The 23,116-nt window shown below is 35.5% G+C and overlaps 1 protein-coding gene across 2 annotated transcripts in view; it reads left to right on the forward strand.

Annotated features, from left to right (window-relative positions):
* The window catches only part of LOC114458259 (glypican-6-like), a 160,525-nt gene that overhangs the window by 55,690 nt on the left and 81,719 nt on the right, over positions 1–23,116 (forward strand). For both annotated transcript variants that reach the window (XM_028440628.1, XM_028440636.1), the window contains exon 3: positions 19,335–19,726. In XM_028440628.1, the coding sequence (XP_028296429.1) occupies positions 19,335–19,726 (392 nt within the window). The remainder of the gene's footprint in view (positions 1–19,334; positions 19,727–23,116) is intronic.

Genomic DNA, 23,116 nt, shown 5'->3' on the forward strand with positions numbered 1-23,116 from the left:
TAAGAAAACACAAGCACGAGTTTGATATCCTCTGGATTTAATTACATTCAGCATCTTTAAAGGTCCCACATCATGCTATTTTTCACCCATCTCTATTTGTTCTAAGAACCCCAAAAACATAGTATTTGAAGTTTATTTTCCCAAACTCACCTGTTTTCCAGAGTTTTGACCTCTGAAAAGTCACTTTCTGAGCAACTCTACACAAACAGGCTGGTTTGCGGCTTACTTATGAATATTCATGAGTGGGCGTGTCTATAGACGGGCCACTGACTTCCTCCTCCCTTACATCCTCCTACATACATAGCACTGTGCGAAGGACGCTGAAATGCTCACCTTCGCGGGTGTGTCTGTTTACATGTCAATCACGGCAGAGAGCTTCCTGGAGGCGGAGCTTCTCAAGCTCAGTGCCGTGTCAAATTCGTCATCAAAGTGGGAACGCGTCATCAAATTGGAGCAAGGTGTTTGGGCAGTAGGAAAGGAGCAAATCACCCTCTAACTAACGACTGAGGGAATCAATGAAAAAAACACTTTGGGCATGTGTATGAAGCCCAAATAGCACTTTTACGATGATTTAGCTTAACATGGGCCCTTTAATATACCATAATTTGCTTCAAACTGGACCCCACAGGAAACAGTTCCATTAAAATCTAAAAAGAAGTGCAGTGTATTCAGAATGAACATGTTTTTTTTTCTTCTTTTCTTCTTGGTTATTAGAGTGTGTAAACCCAACATCAGAGGTCAACAAAAAGCTTAAATATTGTCTTTTATTTCATTTTTAAATTTTTTTTATTAACACCACTTTAATGCTAAAAGAAAACTGAGCTGACCTGTACTTTGTTTAATGAGTCTTTATTTTCATATAACAGCTGCAGCGATAACCGGCCATAAAACCAAATATGGTCTACCTGCCCAGTTTTTTAAGCTTGAAACTGCTCAAAGTGCAGGGAAAACATCCACTGTGACAAAATTGACAGGTGGGTTGTGCTTAATATTTTACTACGTTGTCCCTTAACTTCCCAAAAAAAAACCCATAAATAAGTATAAGGTTAGTTTGTGCAAAGGGGATATTAAAGTAACTGCCTGCTTTAAGCACACTGCATCTGAAGTATATGGAGGACCAACTCTGCCAGAATTAACCATGAATAAAATAAAGAAATCACCAAAACCTAAATATATGCCATAAATTCTACTTATTTATTCAACATTGCTAAATTAAAACCAGGTTAGCCATAGATCCCTAAGTACTGTTTGTACTGTAATACAAATGGAACTACTTTTGGCTTGATCCAGATGCAGATAAAAGACATGACAAGTTGCCCTAAAGCTATTTTTGAGCTGTTTTTCAAGCAAATGATCTTTGTTGTTGTTAAAAAAAACCAAAGTGATTATTTAGTAATTAAGGGATGATATCGATTTAACTGTGTTTCTAGTATTTTTGAGCGTTAAAAGCCTGCTCTCAGTTCAGGGATTTGAATATATATATTTATTTTATTTTTATTATTTCCTAAACAAAAATGCAGCAGGTGTCTCACTCAGCTTTTGAAAATCTATCAGTTTTTTTTTTGTTCTCACTCCATTAGATTCCCTCCATGTGCTTCAAGAGCCACACATCTGTTGTTTTTAAACAGCTCTTTCACAGCTTATAAAGCCCCTTTCTGCGTCAACAGTAGCATTTGAAATCCAGAGGTTTTCCATTTTGCAGTATTTTTCAATATTTTGTATTGAAATTTTTAACACATTTTACATTTGTTTTGGGAACCTTGGTGGAAAAATAGGACCGTTGATAACTCACATCCGCCAATCCCAGCAATGAGAGGCAGATAATGACCAGTCTTACGTGTATCCTATCTTTTCTCTGTGGAGTTACCAGACTTAAAACATTTTTTACAGCTTGGACCCTATTTTGTAAACAGAGAAAATTAAGATGGCTTACTTCTTGCTAAGATGTGACATTGATGCCGTACAAGTTCACCCTTCTCGTCCCTCCCTTATTTTTCTAAATCATAGCTTGGAGGGAATTCACATTACTCTTCTCTCAGCCTGCTGCTTTGTCGATGCATTTGTGATTTACTTTTCAGTTATCCAGGGGGCTCTATGGAGAGATTGGTAAGAGCTGATAAAAAAATAAAAAGGTTTTGTGATGTGGGGGAATGTGAAATGAGGCTGCTTGGATCAGACATAATCCACAAAAAAAGAAGAAGAAAAGAAAAAAAAAAGAATCTCACAAAAGGTTAAGCAGGCCAAAGAAATGTCACTTAAACATGAATTGTCCTTTTGGATTCTTCCAGTGCATCAAACCTCATACACGAAGCAGTTTGGCTAAAAAACAAAACAAAGAAAAACGAGTAAAAAGTTATGTGTTTTCTTAAGTTGGATGAGATTTTCTTTGAAAATAAAGCTTACACTCAAGGTAAATACTGTAAATAATTCTGCAGGCCACAAAAGACTGGCTATTCAATCCATCTTCACGGCTAACAAAGACATGGATTCAACCATTATCTGCATTGTTTACCTATATTAGACCTTGCTGCTGCTAAAAAAAATATATATATATCTATCGATATCTATTTGTCAAGGTATATTATCAACAACTGAAATGAAAGAAAAAACATATTTTTGTGATACACTGACACCAGTACAATCATGTCACTTGATGTTTTTGTTAATGTTACTGTACCTGCAGACGGCTCGGGGCCTCGGCCACACATGAGCAACTAAAACAATCTTTGTGTAAACTGGCCAATCCATATTCCTGTGAACATAAATATTGTATTACCAACCAGGTCTGTGATCTGTAACCAATTTTTCCTGCACAAACCGGTGATTTTTGGGTCCCTTAAGTTAACTTTGACAAAACAGCACAGTCAGCATAAAACTGACTGAAAAACAATCAGTATTTAATTCATACCCACCCACTGAGCTGGAAATCAATCCCCACCGTCCTTAATAACATGGACCTGAGTGAATTTAACCATGTCTAATTTGTTCTCTATCCACACTGGTATTCATTTATTATTTTGTCACTATATATAGCGCTTTGAGATGAATTTTGTTGTAATTAGCGCTTTATAAATGGAGTTGATTTGAATTGAATTCAATATAATTTTTTTTTTTTTTTCCTTTTTCACAATTTGTAACAGCATTTCAGAATCTATTTTGTTATATCTTTGTCAATATAAAACATCCATAAAGTTACTGTAAAGCAGTGGTTGCCGAACTGGGCTACGTGTACCCCTAGGGGTACTTAAACACCTCTCGGGAGATACTTTTTTTTTTTTTTTTTAACAAGCACACAGTCTTTTTTCTCATTCATTAATAATAATCAGTGGCACAACTCTTTAAAATACACCAAAAGGTAAAGTTCAAATTCTAAAATGAGCAAAACATCAAAAGTAAATAAATAAAAAAGGTCATAAGTCAAGGTTAATGTTGGACGAGACACAGGGAAGAGTTTAGACGAGCCTGCAGACACAAATAAAAAATGTATAACATGAGCTAAGGGGTACTTGTGATAAGTAATAAAGGCTAAGGGGTACATGGGGTAATAAAGTTAGGGAAACACTGCTGTAAAGCAAATACTTCAGCTTTTTTCTCCCTCTTTATTTCAAGACTTTGAACGCTGAAGACTGAAACCGAAAACCTCTGTTGAATACAATTTATTAACACACTTAGTGAAATGAATATTTTTTTAATTCCCTAAAGAAAACCTAACTATTTTAACTAAAAACTAACTATTTTGCTTAGACAGAAAACAGTGTGGGGAAACTATATGCACTGTAAATGTCACACAGAAAGACGCAGTGTCTTTATTAAGGAGGATATTTCTACCAAGCAGAGCTGGTAGCAAACATCTAACTATTTACTCACGTGTGCCAGTGCTTGTCACAAAGTTCAGCTGTATTAATGTTGCTCTGTTCCACACAGCCTGTGTTAATTAGTCTATGTCTGGCAGTCGTCCCTTGCCTATGGGCACTTTGCCTGTACCTCACCTTTATTTCCCCTCAGATACCACAACTCAACAGTCAGCACAAGTGACAGATTTAGCCCTGCATTTTGGAGCCTCAGGCCGATGAGCCCCATTTCATGAAAGGTAGATCATTTTGTTGAGGGCATGGACGCATTGCAGTCATTCTTTACATTACAAATTATTTAGGTTTGCGTTTAGAAAGCCTGTTTTCTCCCGACTTTTGCCATTTTGGCAACATTTAGGCACATTTATTTGTTAATTTGTTAACAGCAAATATTGTTTTATTTTTAGATTTGAGCTCCGTCCGTCCATCTGAGTTAAAGGGGACAGCTTTTCTCAGGAACTGTTTAAGATAGGATAACCAAATTCGGTGTGTTGTTTTAGAGTATCAATAACTTGATGGAGTTCGAAAATGAGAAGCGCTCAAATGTTTTTTTTGGAGTTATTGCCCTTGTTCTGTTTTTTTTTTTTTTTTTTAAACTCTATTCGAGGTATCTTCAAAGGGGACGGCTTTTCTAAGAAAAAAACATCTAAGATAGGATAACCAAATTCAGTGTGTGGCTTTAGGGTATCAATAACTTGATGGAGTTCGAAAATGAGAAGCGCTCAAGGATTTTTTCCGTAGTTATTGGCCTTGTTCCGTTTTTTTTTTTTTCACTCTATTCGAGGTATCTCCAAAGGGGATGGCTTTTCTTAGAATCCATTTAAGATAGGATAACCAATTTCAATGTGTGGCTTTAGGGTATCAATAACTTGATGTGATCCAGTGTCACAACAGTTACATTTGCTCTTTCTACTTAATCTTATTCTGTAATGTGTAACAAAAGTATACACTGTATCCCCATCATGTTTAAAAGTACAACTCGTATTATCTAATAAGTAAAAAGCTATAAACAAAGTTACAAAAGTATTATTTTATGCAACAAAGACTCTCGATTCACACAGACATAATGTGGTACATAAGTATTTTCATAGAAACCTACTGATTGGCTGACTTTATAAGCCTGAAAAATGAAGAACAGTGGCAGAGATGACAGTACTTCAGCTTTCATTAACTAAATCACTTTCCACACAGAGTGCAACAGTGCACAAAGGTAATTAATTTCCTCAAGGGCAATTATTTCACTACTTTGAGATAATGACAAGAACTCCTCAAAGTTCGACCTCGGTTGATGCTGTAGGTGGATTTGAAGGAAAATTAGCCCCAAAGGCCTAAACTGGAGGCAGTACTTCACATCCCAAGTGACAAAGTTAATTCACCATGCAGTATGTTTTTATATGAGAGATCTCATCCTGTTCATTGTGTAGAATAACTATCAGTAGTTAGTTTCTTCTGAATCCCAGTGCAAAGGCAGACATTGTGTCTTTATGTAGAATTCTAAGAGTACTTTATTGGAGTACTCCGTTGGCATTCATGTTCACACTAGATCTTCATCTCCTGTAATTCACAATAAAAAAGCCATTATTGCTTCAACTTCTCACCTTCTAATGCTGTGGCACAGACTGCTGACGACCCGCTGCAGTGATGAATGAAGGCACAGATTGCATCTCTCTTTGAAAAGGACTTTTATGCTTGAATAGATGCAACGTGTTTATTCTGACTCAAAGCAGAGTGAGGACGATGATGTCTAACATGCTGTTTGTGCTTTTGATGCTATTGTTTTGGCTGTTTCTTGTTTTTTTTATTATTTTGGCTCCTCAAAATAATAAGGTTTCACACTAAGCATGAATAAAACATGTATTTAAAATCCTTAAGAAGTAACTGAATAATTATATTTATGTGTCTGGTCAGAACTATTTTAGTAAGGTAATTCATTGTTACGGTTATATGCGAGAAAAGGAGAGAGAAACTGTTTAAATATATTATTTTGAATTTGTGTTTGGGCCAATGATTACATTTAAATTACTCTTAACACACTTGTTCTGTGACTTTGTCATCTCTCCAACTCAATAACAAAAATTGAATGCAATTAGATAGAGAGAGAAAAACCCCGAAAAAAAAATGGATTAGTTTGATGAATTAGTTAATACAGCACAGTGTGGTGGTCCAACTAAGCTTTGAACTGTGTGTTTATTTTCCACTTTCCAAAAACATGTATTTTTTAATGTTGTTATGCATTTTTAATTCACCCGTAGACTAGTTTTGATGTGCGACTGTACTCTGATGTTTATGTGTTTGCGATAGCCTGGTGCTCTGTTTGGTGTTTTATCTCCACCATTTCTCCCAAAGTCAGCTGAGATAGCATCAGACCTCTGTAATGCAGCTCTATACGATCAAAGTGTACAAAGAATAATAAATGATTCACAAATTGAACTGCTGACTGCTGAGCTATGGACTGGTGCCCTGTCCAGGGTGTATCCTATACCTATTACCTCTTTAGTGCTGGAGACATGACACCAGGAGTCCCTGGCAGGTCAGACGATTCATACATTATTGAATGAATGAACGAATAAGAACAATATCAGTCACAGCCGCTTCATTCGACTTCCTTGTGGACTTATTTTGTTACTCGTCTTCAGCTGTGCTTGTTTGGCGATTTGTATAATTTCTGACATTCCTTTATTCAAAAGGAGTTTTAAAGTGCAACTCCTTCCATAGACATACAATCTTTCTGCAAAGTCCTAATTTGTCATTGCCTGAACCTATCAACAGTGAAAACTAAATACCCTTGTGTGTGTGTGTGTGTGTGTGTGTGTGTGTGTGTGTGTGTGTGTGTGTGTGTGTGTGTGTGTGTGTGTGTGTGTGTGTGCGCGTGTGTGCGTGTGCGTGTGCGTGTGTGTGTGTCTTTGTGATCAGTGTATTTGACATTAGGGGTGTGCATTGCCATGAATCTGACAGTACGATGCAATTCATGATTTGCATGTCACAATACGATATATCGCGATATATCCCGATACTAAACAATACAATGCACATTTTGACATCGCGATATCAATAATTAGACATTTCACCTTTACAAGTACAAAACGGTATGAAATACCATTCATTTTTTTTATTTCTTTGAAAATTGTGAGAACAAGTAAATGGTAACTACCTGTAATTGAAGTACCAATATCCAAAACAAGTGGTATGCTCATCAAAATGTCAAATGACATTTTTCAAAAAAAGTTCCACTTTTGCCTCTGCCACAGAATATTAATTTCCCCCGCCACAAAGTGGACAGGAGGATATACAGTAGGTTTGAGCCCCATTTGTTCGTCCGTTTAAGATAGTGAGATAGTTAGTAATTTGATATTCTGATGTGATAATAGTTTCTAATGTATACATCTAAGTTCCTAGATTTAGGACAGTTAGGAAAAGGTTGTGAGTTATAATGACAATCAATCTGGTGGAGGATGTTGATGACTATGTCTTCTTGTTCTATTAAGTTGTTAGGTTCTTTAAAAAAATTTACGTAAAGTATCCACATACATCTATAAAAGTGTCCAGTATGTCCAACTTCCAAACTAAAATGCATTGAGGAGTGAGGTAGTTTAACAAAGTCTGATGTGGTTCACTGACACCTAGTGATCGGTTGTTGACATGCTATGCATATGTTAGCACAATTTAATTGTTTTCTTTAGTTAAAAAATCTATTTGGACATTTTTTGAATTGATACAATAATCTTGCGTTGAAATAATGTGATTTCTTACACCCATATTTGACACTGTCATGGACAAGTGACCTCAATATTTTTTTTAATTGTGTTACAACAGAACCTCGTCACACCCCATCATTGCATATTGCAGCAGGCTACCCATTCATTCTCTATTAACATTAGCAAAATGGCTTTCATTGAAAAAAAAAAAAAAAGCACTTAATCAAGTTAATTAATGAGATCAAAAAAGAAACTATCTTTCTTCAGCTCTCATATGTAATATTACCAAATGTTGTACTGTATTGTTTAGCAGTAATGACAGCGGCATCACTGCTGTCAACATGTCACCAATCGCCACTTTCCTTCCGGAACCCTGTTGATCATGCTGCTAGTGAAATTCTTATTGTGCATTGTGTGAGAATAAAGGAGGGAAGCTGGATCTTAATAATGTATTTCAGTGAGTTGTCACTCCACTAAGATGTGTTGTATTTCTCTCTTTGCTGTGGGTATTAGAGTGACAATGGGGAATATAAATTCAGGATGTAAGGCTTCAGACTTTAATGGCAGCAATTCTTTATGTGAGTGCCTGTGCATGTGTGTGTTATATATATATAATGTTTATAGAATATTCTGACATTTTTTAAATATTCCAGTAGCCTTTGCTTTTCATAAAAAGCACAACGAAGTTTTTGATTTATATTAGTCCTTCAAATAAAACAAAACATGTTCCAAAAAAAAAAAAAAAACTAAAGTGCATTAAAGGGGAGGTATGATGAAAAAATTCACTTTATAATGGTCTTGCTACAGTGATATACATCCCTTTAGCCTCATTCAGAGAGCCTATAGTTGAAAAAGTTCTGTTTCCTCTCTCCCTTGTTATTTCACATTTTGTAAAAAGTCAGCTCCAAACGGGCGACTTGGATTTTGCCCATGGTGGTAGGTGACGTCCCCTAACACGCCTCCTAGAATGTGAGCTCCGCCCTCTCTAACTATCTAACAGCTAAAACAACACTGCTGTTTAATATAGAATATATATTATACTTTATTGCCATATATGTAAATGCAAACTGCACTACTGGACCCCCAAACTGCACTACTTTTTCTGCTGCCGATCGTGTTGGGAGTCACTGCTTGGAGCCACGAACCCATTGTTTACACACATCAGCTGTTAGCACTCTATGCTAATGCTACACCAGCCTATGCAGCGAGACCCGATGTAGTGTATGGAGGAAACGATGGGGAAGTTTACGGATTCGTGGCTCACAGCGCTAACAACTTCGCAGTGACGGAAAGCGGTAAGGGGAGAGTCTGGCTGTGTTTGTGTGCGGAAAGGAGGAGCTGCTGCTGCAGCAATGCACACACACTTTTCCAACTCAAAATCACTGCACATTGTTTGATTGCGTCGTACGCTACTATTCGGCCTTGCTTTTAACTCACTAAACCGAAGGCTGAGTGTGGCTTTTTGCAATATTCAATATTCAGTGCATCCCTAATATTATATATATATACTGTATACATATACATATACATAACCATAACCATATACATATACATATATACACACATCCTATGTAGAAGTCTGTGTTCTTTTTTTATCACTCTTTAAAAGGAATGTTCTCACAGCAATAGACTGTAAATGCATGTTTTTATAGCACTACCTTAAAACATAGGCATGATGCCTTGGCAACAGTGTGTTTCTTAACTAAACCAAAATATGCGATTGTGTTTATCTAATTACTGAGTGTTTTTATTTTCTTGTGTGAAGTATTTTTTTTAAAAATAGTCTAAAATCTAACTGAATACAAATTATCTTCCAACAAACAGACACAAAAATCCACTCATTCTTTATTTACAAAGCCAGATGGAACCTTTGGATGACATCAAACATCTTTTTAATACAGCAGATGCTGATTTGTGAAACATCTCTGTTTGGGCTTTCTGGCCGTGTGCCATTATGTCTAAAAGCCCATTATCCCAGGCAAATATGTTACCCTCTCTCTACTGTTATCAGAAGGCATCAAGTACGGCCAGTTACTTCTTTGAGAGCAGAGAACAGGCTCCTTCTCAATTCCCTATGTCGGCTCTCTGCATAAAATAAGTCTGTGCTCAACTTCTCTTTGAGATTTCAGCTAAGGCTCACTTAGCTGTCAGAAAACAATTGCTGTTTGTGAAAGACAGCGGCTGGCGCGGCTTTAATTTTAAAGATGTTTTAAATGAGCTGCCACTGTTTGATTGATGGGCTGCGTGAACCCTGCCTCCTGTTCTTCTATATCCTGCAACAAAGGACTTTAATTGCGAGCCCCTTGTATTGATGCTGTCAGCCCCGGTGTGATGTGCATCATGTATGTAAAGAAAATTGATTTTTACCACCTGAACCATAAGCTCTGAGCAGTCTCATTGCGTACAATGTCATGCATTGAAAATGCACTGTCATCAAAGTGAACTGATATTACCTGGGGATCAAGGCTTTTGGTATTCATGTATTCACTCATCTGTTTACTATCATTCATACTAGGTTAAATTGAATTTAATTATGATTGATGAACAATTGCGCAAGAAGAAACCGTACATTTAATCAATAGCTGCTCTCTGCGTTTGAATTTCATGACAAACACACAAATGAAAACCTTTCTATGTCAAACCCAAGTGTTCTTATTTTTATGAACTTTGAAATTACAGCGAATTATGAAGGAGAAATTTCTTCAAACTTGAATGAATACAAAATTAATCCATCCATAGCAACAGAAGCTGCAATAATCTTAATAAATAATGATCCATTAGGTGTAATTTCATTGGCTATTCAGTAATAGTTCCTTTTTCATAGATTTCCTCATTGAGACATTTTTTTTAATATGAGATGCAATGCAAACCAAGGCACTATGACTTCAATGATTGGTTAACTTGAAAAAATAAAAAAAATAAAATGAAAAAAACTGGTGATAATGCTTTTAATTATTGAATTAATTTAAAATGAATTTCATTTAATTAGTTGCTAGTTATGAGGTAGGGGCAAAATAGTGCAAAAGGGAGGTAAATTATGTTAAATGAGCTGATTAAAAGTTAGGCATATGGCTAGGTGCGCATGACTCTCATGGGTGAGTGTGTTCTGAACTCCCAAAGAGTAAATAGGCTCAGCTTCAACATTAAGGCTACATACTAATGTACTACTCATACTAAGTCAAAATGAGTATGTAGTGCATTCACATTAGATAGTATGCAAAGATTGAGTCTTGAAGAAATACCAGGATGTAAAGTAAATCATTTCCCAAGTATGCACACTACCCATACTCAACCACCCCATGATGCATTGGGAGCGGAACATAAAATCGCCTCGTCTTCAAGCTAAAAATCAATTATTCCCATTTCAAAACTAAAGCATTTCTTTTTGTCTTCCATTAGTTTGTCAACGCTTTTGTAAAAAGTCAACAGGAAGTTTTGTCAGTAACACAATGGCGGGTCGTGGTTTATGGCTGAAATGACCACATGTTGATATTCTACTTGGTCACTTTCTCACTTAAAATGTTTTCAGAACTTTCAATGGTGGCAAATCAACGGAGATATTTAGCCTCAGGTGTGCTTTAGGTTTTTGTCAATGTAGGTTCGAAGTGCATCTTGGTAAACTTGGAAGTATACTTCAGTGGGAACAGTTATCATCCTGATCTTATTAATAGTATATAGTACACAGTATATACTCATTGAGTGTGTAGTGTATCGTATGTGAGAAGGACACAGCCCAAGTCTATTCGAATGCAGTCAAATGAAGGGCGTGCGAGCGCAAATCTTTCTAAATAAAATTACCAGAACTTACATTAAAATGTAATACATTTTTTTAAAAAAAGTTAAAAGTTAGCTTTTTCTTTGCGGGTCAGCTTTATAGGTTTTTTAAAAACCTAATCAGAGGAAAAGGATGAAAACATTGTCCAAGGTAAATGCGACATTAAGTAGGCTGACTTCTTTTCTCTGACCCTGACCAGCTTCAGATGGTTTAAGACAAATGGAACCATGTTTCTGTAGCTGATTTAGTGCAATTGCCAAACATTAGCAGGTAAAACATTAGTTTTCTCTCCTGAGAAACCAAACTCAATACGTGTCACAAATTCTCATATCAATAATTTATGACAAAATATATACTTAAATGAAATAGGTATTGTATAATTTCTGTGTGTGTGATGAGAGAAAGATTAGGATTTCTCTACAACATCTCAGAAGGGTAAACGGTCACACACCTGCAGCTATGAATGGCTAAAAATAATGTAGTAAAAATGCTTTCACAGACGGCTGTATGAGAACAGGTGAGATAGTGATACTGCCGTGGATCACGAAGACAGTAAAACATGTTGGTAGAATTAAAGACTGGAGCTGTAGCTCCTGGAACTGCAGCACTCAGAGGTGTGCTTTACTCTCACCAAAAACTGCTTGTTGGGTTTGATGATGTACTGTAAGACAAGAAGTTAACGAAAGAAAGCTGACAAGTAAAGATCTCAATTTGAAAGATAAGACATTTAACAACATTGAAAACCCAACTATTTTCTATATCCTTTTCCTCACATCAGTGTCTGCATTCATTAAATATTAGAGAATCTAGTTTTTAAAGGCTGCTCTCACATGTGAAGTATCTTAGGAATTGTGCAATAGTTTTCTTGTGCTGTTCATAGCAACAGAGCAAAAATTGGTATTTTTGTGACATACAAGAATCACAAACGCACTCATACTTAAAGGATCATAGGGCAGGATCGAGAAATTGGACCCCATAGTGACGCCATGATGGTTAGTGTAACTGCAGTCATCAGCCAAGCCGCCGTGGGAGCGCATATCAACTCTTTAGCACCGGAGCACAGCTGATACTGTAACTAAAGGATGGATACCCAACCGAAGCCCAACGGGACCCAAGGGCACCGGACAGGTCGGGTTTGGACAGATGTTTAGAAATGGTGTTGGGGTTTGGTCACACAGTGTCGTTTGTGCTACAGCTGCTGTAGCCCTGAAGAATGCAGCTTCAACTAGCAGTGAGAGCAGGATTTTATGGTGCAGGGAGGATGAAGCAAAGGAGGACAATTATAAAGGAATACACCGTTAAAACATTCCTTTTTCTGCACAATAACATGGATTATCCTCACATTAGATACATGGATTATTTAAATAAATCCGATGGGTCTCTTGCGTGCACCGCGCCTCTGTTTGTGTTTCATTTTTGCTTGTTAACTGTGTTCTGATCTGAGTTGTTTGTTCATAAAATCAGTGCCACTAAAGCAAACCTAAATACGTCATTCCTTTAAGAAAAAAAATAGGTTTTCACTGTTGGGTCAGACTCGGACGAGAAAATGTGGCCTGATCCGCACTCCAATTGTGACACGGTTATTTATTTAACCGTCGTTCATGTGACTGTTTACTGCAAGACCTGTGCACATGTTATTATTATTATTGTATTTTATTTTATTTCATTATTATTATTATTATTATTATTATTATTATTATTATTATTATTATTATTATTACTATTATTATTACTATTATTATTATCTTGTTATTTTTATTTAGTTTGCACATATTAGTCTAACTACTCTTATATTTATGTTTATACTTCTTTTTTTTATTTATTTTTATTTATTTTATTTATTTTTCTTTATTCTAGTTGATTGTTATTATTTTAATGTTACACTACCTGAGAGAGCACAGGTCACCAAAAGAAATTCCTTGTGTGTATTCATACACCCTTGGCCAATAAAGTTGATTCTGATTCTGATTCTGATGTCTCTGCGTACATCTGTGCAACCAAACAGTAGTTTAGTCCACTGTGCTCATTTTCTTTCAGTCTCCAAGCCGACAATCTGTTCCAGGCAGTAGGGAGAAATGTGTGTGGGCTCATTCTCTTTGAAAATGTATCAAACTACAGAGTGCAGGTGTTTCATTAGCACCTTTACTGTAGATCATGATAGTGCAGCTAAATAGATTATGTACTGTAAATATGCATCATTGTGTCATGTTTCTAAAAAAAGAGAAGAAAAAGCTTGCAGGTTGAACATTTTGTCTACACACACCTACTCCATATGCTTTACATGCCCTTGTACATATCAGACACTGTGTGTTTTTCCCTCATGGAAAAAAAAAAAAAAAAAAAATCAAAGATAAACATCATATGTTGGAAGTGGTGCAATCAAAGAGGAAGTGCTCTTTGTCGACTTTCAATTTCTCCAACAGCCGTAGCTTCGACACACAATAACAGAGTTTTGTGGATGTTTTTTTCTCTCTGTTGCAGGTGCTGAAGCCAAAGTGGCTACAGCAAAGCGTGTCACCAAACACATAAAAGCCAATAAAAAAATAAATAAATAAATAAAAACACAGAAGAAGAAGAAGGACTCTGCTTTTGTGGACTGTGTACAAGGCTTTGGCATTGTGTTTGTTTGTACATTGCAATTTTTAGACTTGAATATTGGCTTTTTAAATATGATTCATTAAAATGTGTCAACGCCAAACTAAACTCTAAATGGCAGTGGATAAAATGTGACATTTTTCTTTCTTTTTTATCAACCTTGAATATGAAACATTAATCATAACTGAATGATGATCTGAATCATACAGTGGACAAGGTCAGGGATGCAGTTAACTACCAGTCCACAGAAATGTACTGTTCTGAGCTGAAGGTGACCGCCGTTATTTTAGTGTGGATTAGATTTGAGTATTTTCAAAAGTAATGCAACTAATTAGCATGCTGTTGGATGTACAAAGATCACACTGGTGGGAAGAGAGGTTTGAGTCATTGCAAATCACTTTAAACAAGAATCACCAGCGAGAGATCACACAGTTGGCAAACTCTGGCTTTCCGCAGAGCTCTATGAAAACTCACCGTATGACTCTTTTTTTTTTTTAATCTAAAATATTTGTGAATGCAGCACTCCAATCCAGTTTGAGACTTTGAATAGGAGTTACAAGTTAACAAGTATATGAAATACCATAAAGACGACTGTGTAACAATGTTCTCCTTCAGTTGTTCACAACTGTTGGACCATGAACTGAAGTTAGGTCGTAATTAATCACAAAAAATTAGACTTTGTGCAGTTTGAGGCAGTAAAAATGAGCTATTGAGTTTTCCAACTGTGTAAAGCAAAATTAATGAGAGACCGAATGGTTTCTTTTTGTTAATAAAGCGTTGGTAGCAGAGGAACTGAAAGGTCACCTTTATTAATCACACTGATTATTTACAGTAATTAGGGCAGATATCAAAGGACCACTTTGCACTGCTCACAGAGGAAATTGATTCTTTACACTGAGATTCGCCTCCAGCGTGTGAACCGTGTAGATTTAATGCAAGTAAAGATTGAAACAGCTATGACAGGCTAAAATGTGAGGTTTTACTTTGCTGTGGTTTTTTTGTGACTATTTTACTAAATTTATGAATATACATATTATTATTATTATTATTTTTATTGATTAAAAAAAAAATTCTCGACTTTCATTATTCTTATTAAAAGACTCTTCTACAATACAATACTAACCTAACCTACCTTTGTTTAGTTTAGTTTTTTTTATTATTAAGAATAATAATAATAATACATATGTTTTATATTGCACTTTTCAAATAAAAAAACTCAGACGCTTTTTGTAATAATATTGTGATTGTGTTCATTTTAGGAAAACATATTTGTGATTGTATTAAGATTTTTGTTTCAATATTTATTAAAAATCGATCGATTAATTCTGGGCTCTCATAACAATATTATGGTGAAAGTTGCTCCCGCAGTGCAGGGTTGTAGGGTTGAGTCCTGGTCTTTGTGTTTGTAGGTTTTCTTTATATACTACTAATAAAGCGGTACTCGTTTGGAGGCCCCCTGCCCGGATCCGGCCCCAGAACTGGATATTAGCGGACCGTGAGCGTGTGACTCCGTTGGGTGTGTGTGTTTTTGGTTTGGTCAGCTCATGTAAATGTGTCATCAAGTAGTATTGTCTAATAGGCCGTCATCCATATGCTTCATAGCAGTTTGTGTGGAATAGATTACTTTCACTTGTGACTTTTCAATGATGTGTTCAATATCTACTCTATACACTAATCCCCATGCCAATGACGCTGCTGCCGCATGAACAGAACCTCACCTTTTTGATTTGGATAGGGCTTAACCCTTAACGGAGATAGCAGTGTTAGACGGTGATCTGCTGTGGCGACCCGCAAGGGGAAAAAAGCCAAAGGATGTTTGATTTGTGGTTTTGTTTTTGAAGCGGTCCATTAGTTGAAACCAAGTGTGCCAAAGTTTAAAGTATTTGCCACAGACACATGACATTTCTCTCATTAAACAGCAGTTTTGTTTATGAAAGCGCAGTTCATCCATATGACATCTTGAAAACTTGATATATTACCAAACGATTCTATGGAGGACTGGATTTTTTTTTTGTTAAACTGAAAGGGATGATTTGTTATATTGAAAGCTGCAGTATGTAAATTCTGTTTTGGCTTCATTTTGTCAAAAATCCATAATCATTTTTGAGCATATTGAAATTCAAAGTGTTCTGAAAGGACAGTGCACTTTAACATCTTCTCTGGGCTCTATAAAACTCTCTTTAGAAATTCAGGAGCGAGGAGTGTTACTTTCGTCGGGCAGCCTCTGTAGTAAAGTACAATGGCGGACATTCCAGCAGAAGTCTCCATCGCGGCGTAAGACATAGCAGAGTCTCAGTCTAAAACACCAGAAAACTATCCAGTAACACAAGATAAAGTCCCTACATTTGTCACTAGTCTATTGAGAAAAAAGTCTCTAAGAGCTCCACAGTTGTGCGCATTCACGAAGATACCAGTAAGGGGCGATAGCATTCGAAACAGGGAGGGGAGGATGGACCATGGTTGTTTCTATACAAGTATCACAATTATACATACTGCAGCTTTAAGCATGTATATTTTTGAATTTATGAGAAGAGGGAGATTTTTTATTTTTTTTTTTAAATAAAATGGTTCCTTGTACTTTCCATGATATACTTGTTTTTCAGAGATATATTGTTTTGTTTTATTTAAATATTTATTTAGAAATTATTTAAAAAATGAAATGGAACTTTATTTAGTTTGTTTTGTTTTGAATGAAAACTATATTTAGTTTTAAAAAACAACTTTGTTTTAACTTTTGGCTCGACCAAATATAATAAATTGACCTTTGACTCATTACAAATTTTTTGCATGGAACTTTAAGGTTTGTATTTGAGTACCCCTGCACTGAGCTATTTATACATCTTTCATTGTTCCTAGAAACATGTCATTTTACGTGTTAGGACCCTGAGTTGGATAGATGGATGGATGATTGGTATTTTATGTTTCTTATGTTTTTTGTTTTTTAAAAAAAACAGGGAGTGAATAATAATATAGTGTGCAACAATGCATGCGTTTCCACCCTTCCATCTCTGTTCTGTTCAATTAACTTCATAAATCAAACAGTTTGAGATTAATCTTAGATTGTCTCTGCAGACCGCTATGCAGTTTTTATTACTTGAGAGATTTGGTTGATGGATGATTTGAAATATTTTGAAGTTATCGGTCTCCACCCATATATTGACATGTTTCCAAGCTTTAAACTCCCGCAAGCTGTGTAGCTTAATGTTTTCCAAGTTCAATGACTCAACCGTAAATCCCTTGCCAAATTTCAGTCGAGCTTGTTGAGAGCAATGCAATCTGTAGCTGTCATTTTAAACCATTGGTACGGTTTCAACGAAAAGATGGCTGGAAAATTAGAAGAAATGATGGCTAATGTTTTATTATATTATTATTTAAAATATAAAAACAACAAACTAATTATTGTTTAAGATTTATAAGGTATGAATAATACTTGTTGCTCTATGTCTCTTCCAAATAAGCTCATCCATCAAGCTGCTTTATGTCATTTTCTTTATCTTTTTTTCAGATTTTTTTTATTTTAAATCTGATTAGTTGGGACTTTAATATTTAATTCTGAAATCACGCACTTTTGCTTGAAACGTATTAGGATAAAGAATTGTCTATTGGTTTGAAATTGCCTCTAATCTTCATATCTCTTTATGTTTCAGACAATTATAAATCATGAACAATACTCAGGGGTTTACATGTCCTTGATTCAGATCTAATTCAATCAAACAAGTGACAAAAGCCCTGCAGTCTTTTAATATTTAAGTGAATGTGGTTGTAATAGGAGCTCACTCAGCTGCACCGGAACTCGGATGAACAAGAAGGAACGGAATGACCCTTTAAAAAAAACCTCACTGCTCTATATGTTAATCAAAACTAGCATTTATTTTCTGACACTGTTGCCATTCTGTTTTTTTTTTTGTGTGGTGCAAATATAAACATAACATGTTTGGAAAAAAAGGACCCCAGTTTGTCTGACAATCTGTCTGCAACAAAGTAAAAGCTCAAAGTCTTTCTAAATTATGTAATCTATAATAAATAAATTGTATATATATATATATGTTTACAATATTAGAAAATATTAGAAAATTCAACTACAACATAATGACATATTTATAGGCTATAATATATTTGCATTGCTTTCTAACTAATAAAACTCAAGTGTATTGGATTTAATGACAGAATAGAAAACTGTGCTCAAAGCTGATAAAATATGTGCTTTTTCTTTATGAACTTAAAACAAGACATGGTCACAAACTTTTTTTAAAAAAACTCCATCCTCACCATCCACTGACAAACTATCTGTTTAGCTATATTCTGGTGTAGAACATCTCTGTCTTTTATGAGCCTAATGCCTCTACTGTATATGCATTGTCCCTTCAAATAAAGAAAAAAAAAAAAGAACAATTTTGAAAGTGAAAATGGTAGGCCCTTGACATTTTAATGTTTGCTTTAGTTTACGACTAAACGTCCCCTTTTAATGCAATTTATATCCACAAAGTAAGACTTTGCCTTCAGTTGTGTTTAATTGTAGCATAGTTGCTATTATTTGTACAAGAATTCTGCTCCAGGACTTACTCAGGAAAATCTCAGGATCATGGTCTGAGAGGCATTTCAAAATAAAGGTCGTATACATTGCATGATTACAGGTGCTGGAAACGTATCAATTTATGCTATATTGTATCTCATGACAAATTGTGTATCTGTTCTCGAACATGATATCTATTTCAGAAAAGTGTCAGTGTTAGGTGATAAGCTTAAATCCTAGAATTCTCCAAAAAGGCATTAAAGTGTTAGAGTTCTCACTTTAGTCAAATTAAATTCAATACATTTTAAGACTTTTTATTGCCATTTCAAATAAATTTGACAAAAAAATACACAAATAAAACTGTCTTAAATAATTAAAATCACACAAGACGACTACAAAAAAAGCCAGAAATCTATAAAGCCACAACAAAAATAAAAATCATGAAGAAAAATCATCGGAAATGTAAATTTTGTTGAATTTACATTTCCCCATGTTGTTTAAAGTTGCAACAACCAGCAATCCTGCTGCAACCACATCACTGTTTTGTAGCTGGTTCCGCTGTCGTGATTCGCAATGTCGCAGTAAATTATACATTTTTAAAAAACAAACAGATATTAATAATCATAAAATCATACTTTTGTGTTAAAAAATTAAGACTTTTGAAACTTTGATTTGAGACATTTTAATGAAAATAAAATCAGTCAAAATGCTTTAAAATGGCTGGCAGTGAGGGGGGTAGCTGTTTTGAAAATGGCTGGCAGTGATTGAGTAAAGCCTTATTTTTAGATTCATGAATTTATTGCCTTTTAAGACATTTTAAGGAGCCGCGGGAACCCTGTATTAAGAGATGGCTTAATTTTATTTTTCCTCCTTCCCTCCTTTCCTCTTTCCATCCATTCCTATAGAGTTCTTTTTGGAGCTGCTGGACAACTCTGAGAAGTCTTTAAACACCATGTTCACACGGACATATGGGAAGCTCTATATGCGGAACTCTGAGGTATTTCAGGACCTTTTCACTGAACTAAAGCGCTACTACACCGGGGGCAATGTCAACTTGGAGGAGATGCTCAACGACTTCTGGTCCAGACTCCTGGAGCGCATGTTCCAGCTGCTCAACTCTCAATACCACTTCACAGAGGATTACCTGGAGTGTGTTAGTAAATACACGGATCAGCTAAAGCCCTTTGGAGATGTGCCCAGGAAACTAAAGGCCCAGGTCACCAGGGCCTTCATCGCTGCACGGACCTTTGTGCAGGGACTAATGGTGGGCCGCGAGGTTGCCAACAGAGTCGCTAAAGTAAGTCTCATTTTGTTTAGCGTTGCTGACACACACAAACTCACACACACAAAAACACTACATCAAAAGTATTTCATTTTCTGCATTAAACTCTTCATTAAGGTTACTGTAAGTACAGTATGTGTGTTTCAGTAAAAGAGAACCATCTTGCGTGATGCTAGCCATTTAAAATCAAGTTCCACAAAAAGAGCGTTTTGTGGATATATGTGTGCAAGTGTGCGCATGCGCCACCGTGCACGCTGCCTGTTACAGCCGCTCCTGCTCTTTTCATACTTTTTCAACCTTTAACTCGTTTTACGTCGTTTTTCTTCAGTTACCTCCTTATTATATCTTTTTAAGCAATTTCATTCTGGGATTAATAAAGGAATTCTGATTCTGATATATCTTTAGCTCCAGGAGGGCTTGGTTGAAATATTTTGCATATGAATCGTGATGTCTGTCAATAAGTTGTTTACTTTTCAGTTGCTCAATTCATTAGAATCATCCCAAGAGAGATGAGCTTTGTAGATAAATGATTAAATGTTAGATCCCATTGGAGCTGCGTTCGCATTGTATTATCTATTTTGTTGTTATTTTCTTCCATTTTTAGATGGTTTGTGTGAGAAGAAACCTTTTCTGCTGCTGAGAATTACTGTGAACATTAGATTAGAAAGACATTTTTGAGATATTGTATTCTGAAACTCTGGGAAATCAATGGTTTGTAGAGGGTTGGTTGACAGATTGCAACTGTACTGAATAGGCTTGAGGTCGGAGATCGTGTTTTCTAATTTCTGTGTTTAACATGTAAAGTTATGCAACAGCATTCGGAGAAAACCTAAGAAGAAGAAATTACATAATTATTAGTTCCCTGTATAAAAAGAGGCTAGTATATATTGTATTTTCATAGTATATTCATAGTTTTAATGCATAATGTATGCAAAGTAAAAATGTTTTTGTACCAATTGATTTGTTTTAACTGAAGATACTAAAAGTAGTTGTGAGGCATTGCTTTTGTCGGTTTCAGCCTATTAAGATGTTGACCTTTGTAGAACATTCTTCAACTGCTGTTAGCGCGACGTTTAAAATAGCTATCCTAAGTTCAAGGAGCCCGTTTTAAAAATGGTCCTTGGAAGCAATGTCAATTATTCCCAGACTGCCTTTTATCTTGATAAATGTTGTTTAATTCAATTCATCCAGGGAGAGAATGAGTCAGAAGTTCAAAAAGAGCAACGATGAAAAGGTGAGAAAAAGTGAAAAGGTTGGCATAAAAAAAAAAATGATGGTGTGCTTATTTCAAGAAAGAACTTTCCTGTTTTTATTGATAAAGGTTCATATCGCCGTTCCAACTGAAGACAGATGATAAGACTGAATAAAACTAAAAGCATGAATCATAACAAAAATTCAGTTTCTAATGTATACATCAACCTGTACTCCTAATCATAGTTTGCTCTCTCAGTCTGATCAAAATGACAGAAAACGATCTTGGGTTTTTTCACCAATAAAAAGTTTGCTTTATAGCTAAATGAGTCTATAAAATAGCCTTTATATTAGTGGATTTCTCTCAGCCTGTTGTAGTTACTGCATACTGAACAAAACCAGCTCACATGCACAGTGAGTAAACCATTAATCACTTTAATTGGTGTTGTTTGTTACAGAAATGGCTTTTAATGAAATTCCTAAAATTTTAATAACAAAAAAATAAAAAAAATGAGGTTGCTACTATTTCTGTTGATGCATGTATAAAGAATATAAATTATAATATAAAGTCTGCACTAAATGCCAAAGAATAGAACAGAATAGAATAGAATGGAAGACAGTGGAATAGAATAAAATAGAAGACAATAAAATAGAATAGAATAAAATAAAAGACAATAGAATAGAATAGAAGATAATGGAAACAATAGAATAGAAGACAATAGAATGGAGTAGAATAGAAGAGAATGGAAAACAACAGAATAGAATATAATGCTTTTATTGTCATTGTACACAAGGTACAACAAAATTAAAGCAATGTCCAAACATAAAGCAATTTAAAAATAGACACAAACCAATTACTTTTACAAAATACAATTAAAAAGGTGTTTAGCGGCCAATGATCTCTATCAATATTTTGAGATGAGCAATGATATTGTTTTGAGAAATGGACCAAATCTAAAAGACAGACTGTATGCTGTTAACATACTTTTGTATCGTTTGCAAGGAAGGATTGTAATTTACTGTTGCTAATGGATGAATGATTGTGATGTATAATAGACACAAAAAGACAGGCCAATCATGTTAAATACTAAAGAATGTGTTATGTTATGACAAAGTATGAAAATGGGGGGAGTAGGATCAAATACAGTAAGTTTAACTTCTATCTACTCCCTTTCAAACATGTATTATTTTAATTTAATTGTCTTTTCTTTTCTACCTATATATGTTTCTTTTTTATCAGAGTTATGATTGTGTATATATAACTCTTATGATGCAAGATACAGATAAAATAAAAAGACAGATAGATAAGTGTATTTAGGAGCAACTACGACAATAAATAAATAAACAGTGAGTACAAGGAGGATAAATTAAAGGTGCACAGAATTAAAAAAAAAAAAAGGTTGAAAATTCTGTATTAATGCTACTTTTATTACGATGCTGTTACATCCTCAACCATCACGCTAATGTTTTTGTCCACCACCTCCTCCTCCTCAGTTTCTCCCCGTTTCTTGCAATATACACGTCCTGTTGGATGGTGGATGTGTACATATTATACTGCTGTGCTCTCCTCACCTTACTGCTTTACTGTCTTTACCAGTGCAAATATTATTACAGTTATCGTTTAGGATGGTTTTCCACCCCTTTTTTTCGGCAAAGTCGTTTTAGATGAACAGATAAATGGCAACCTCAACACATGTGTCCAAGGCCTAAAAAGGCACCAACTAACGTAGCTGGATGAAATCCCATATTCCCCGCTTTCCTCATCAATTATGAAGAAGTGCCAGGAAACAGTATGGCGTTGCTGAAGCCTTTTAGGCTAGTGAACAGCAAGAGAAGATGAACCGGAGGTGAAAAGTTACTCGACATGACAAATAAGCTTGACCTTACCATCAAACCCCTGCATGCTGCTCTCAGAGAAAAATCCCCACGCATTCTCTGCTAAATATCACAGCACGTGCATTTAAAATGAAGAGAAAGCAGAGAATAGTGGAGGAATGTCTGCATTTCAGACAACAAAGAGCCTCTATCCAGCATGTTTGAGATGGAACCCTGCTGTTAAGTATGTGATTTTAAAAGGTAGGCCATTATCCGACCTCCTGCAGAGATGAAATGATAGAACATGCATAGAACATGAAACATTACAAACGTGGGTAGGGGTTGGTCTTGCATTGTCATGGTATAGTATTTGTAGCAGGTGTTATACACGTGTATGTT

This window comes from Gouania willdenowi, chromosome 3 (assembly GCF_900634775.1).
Source record: "Gouania willdenowi chromosome 3, fGouWil2.1, whole genome shotgun sequence".
Lineage (NCBI taxonomy): Eukaryota > Metazoa > Chordata > Actinopteri > Blenniiformes > Gobiesocidae > Gouania > Gouania willdenowi.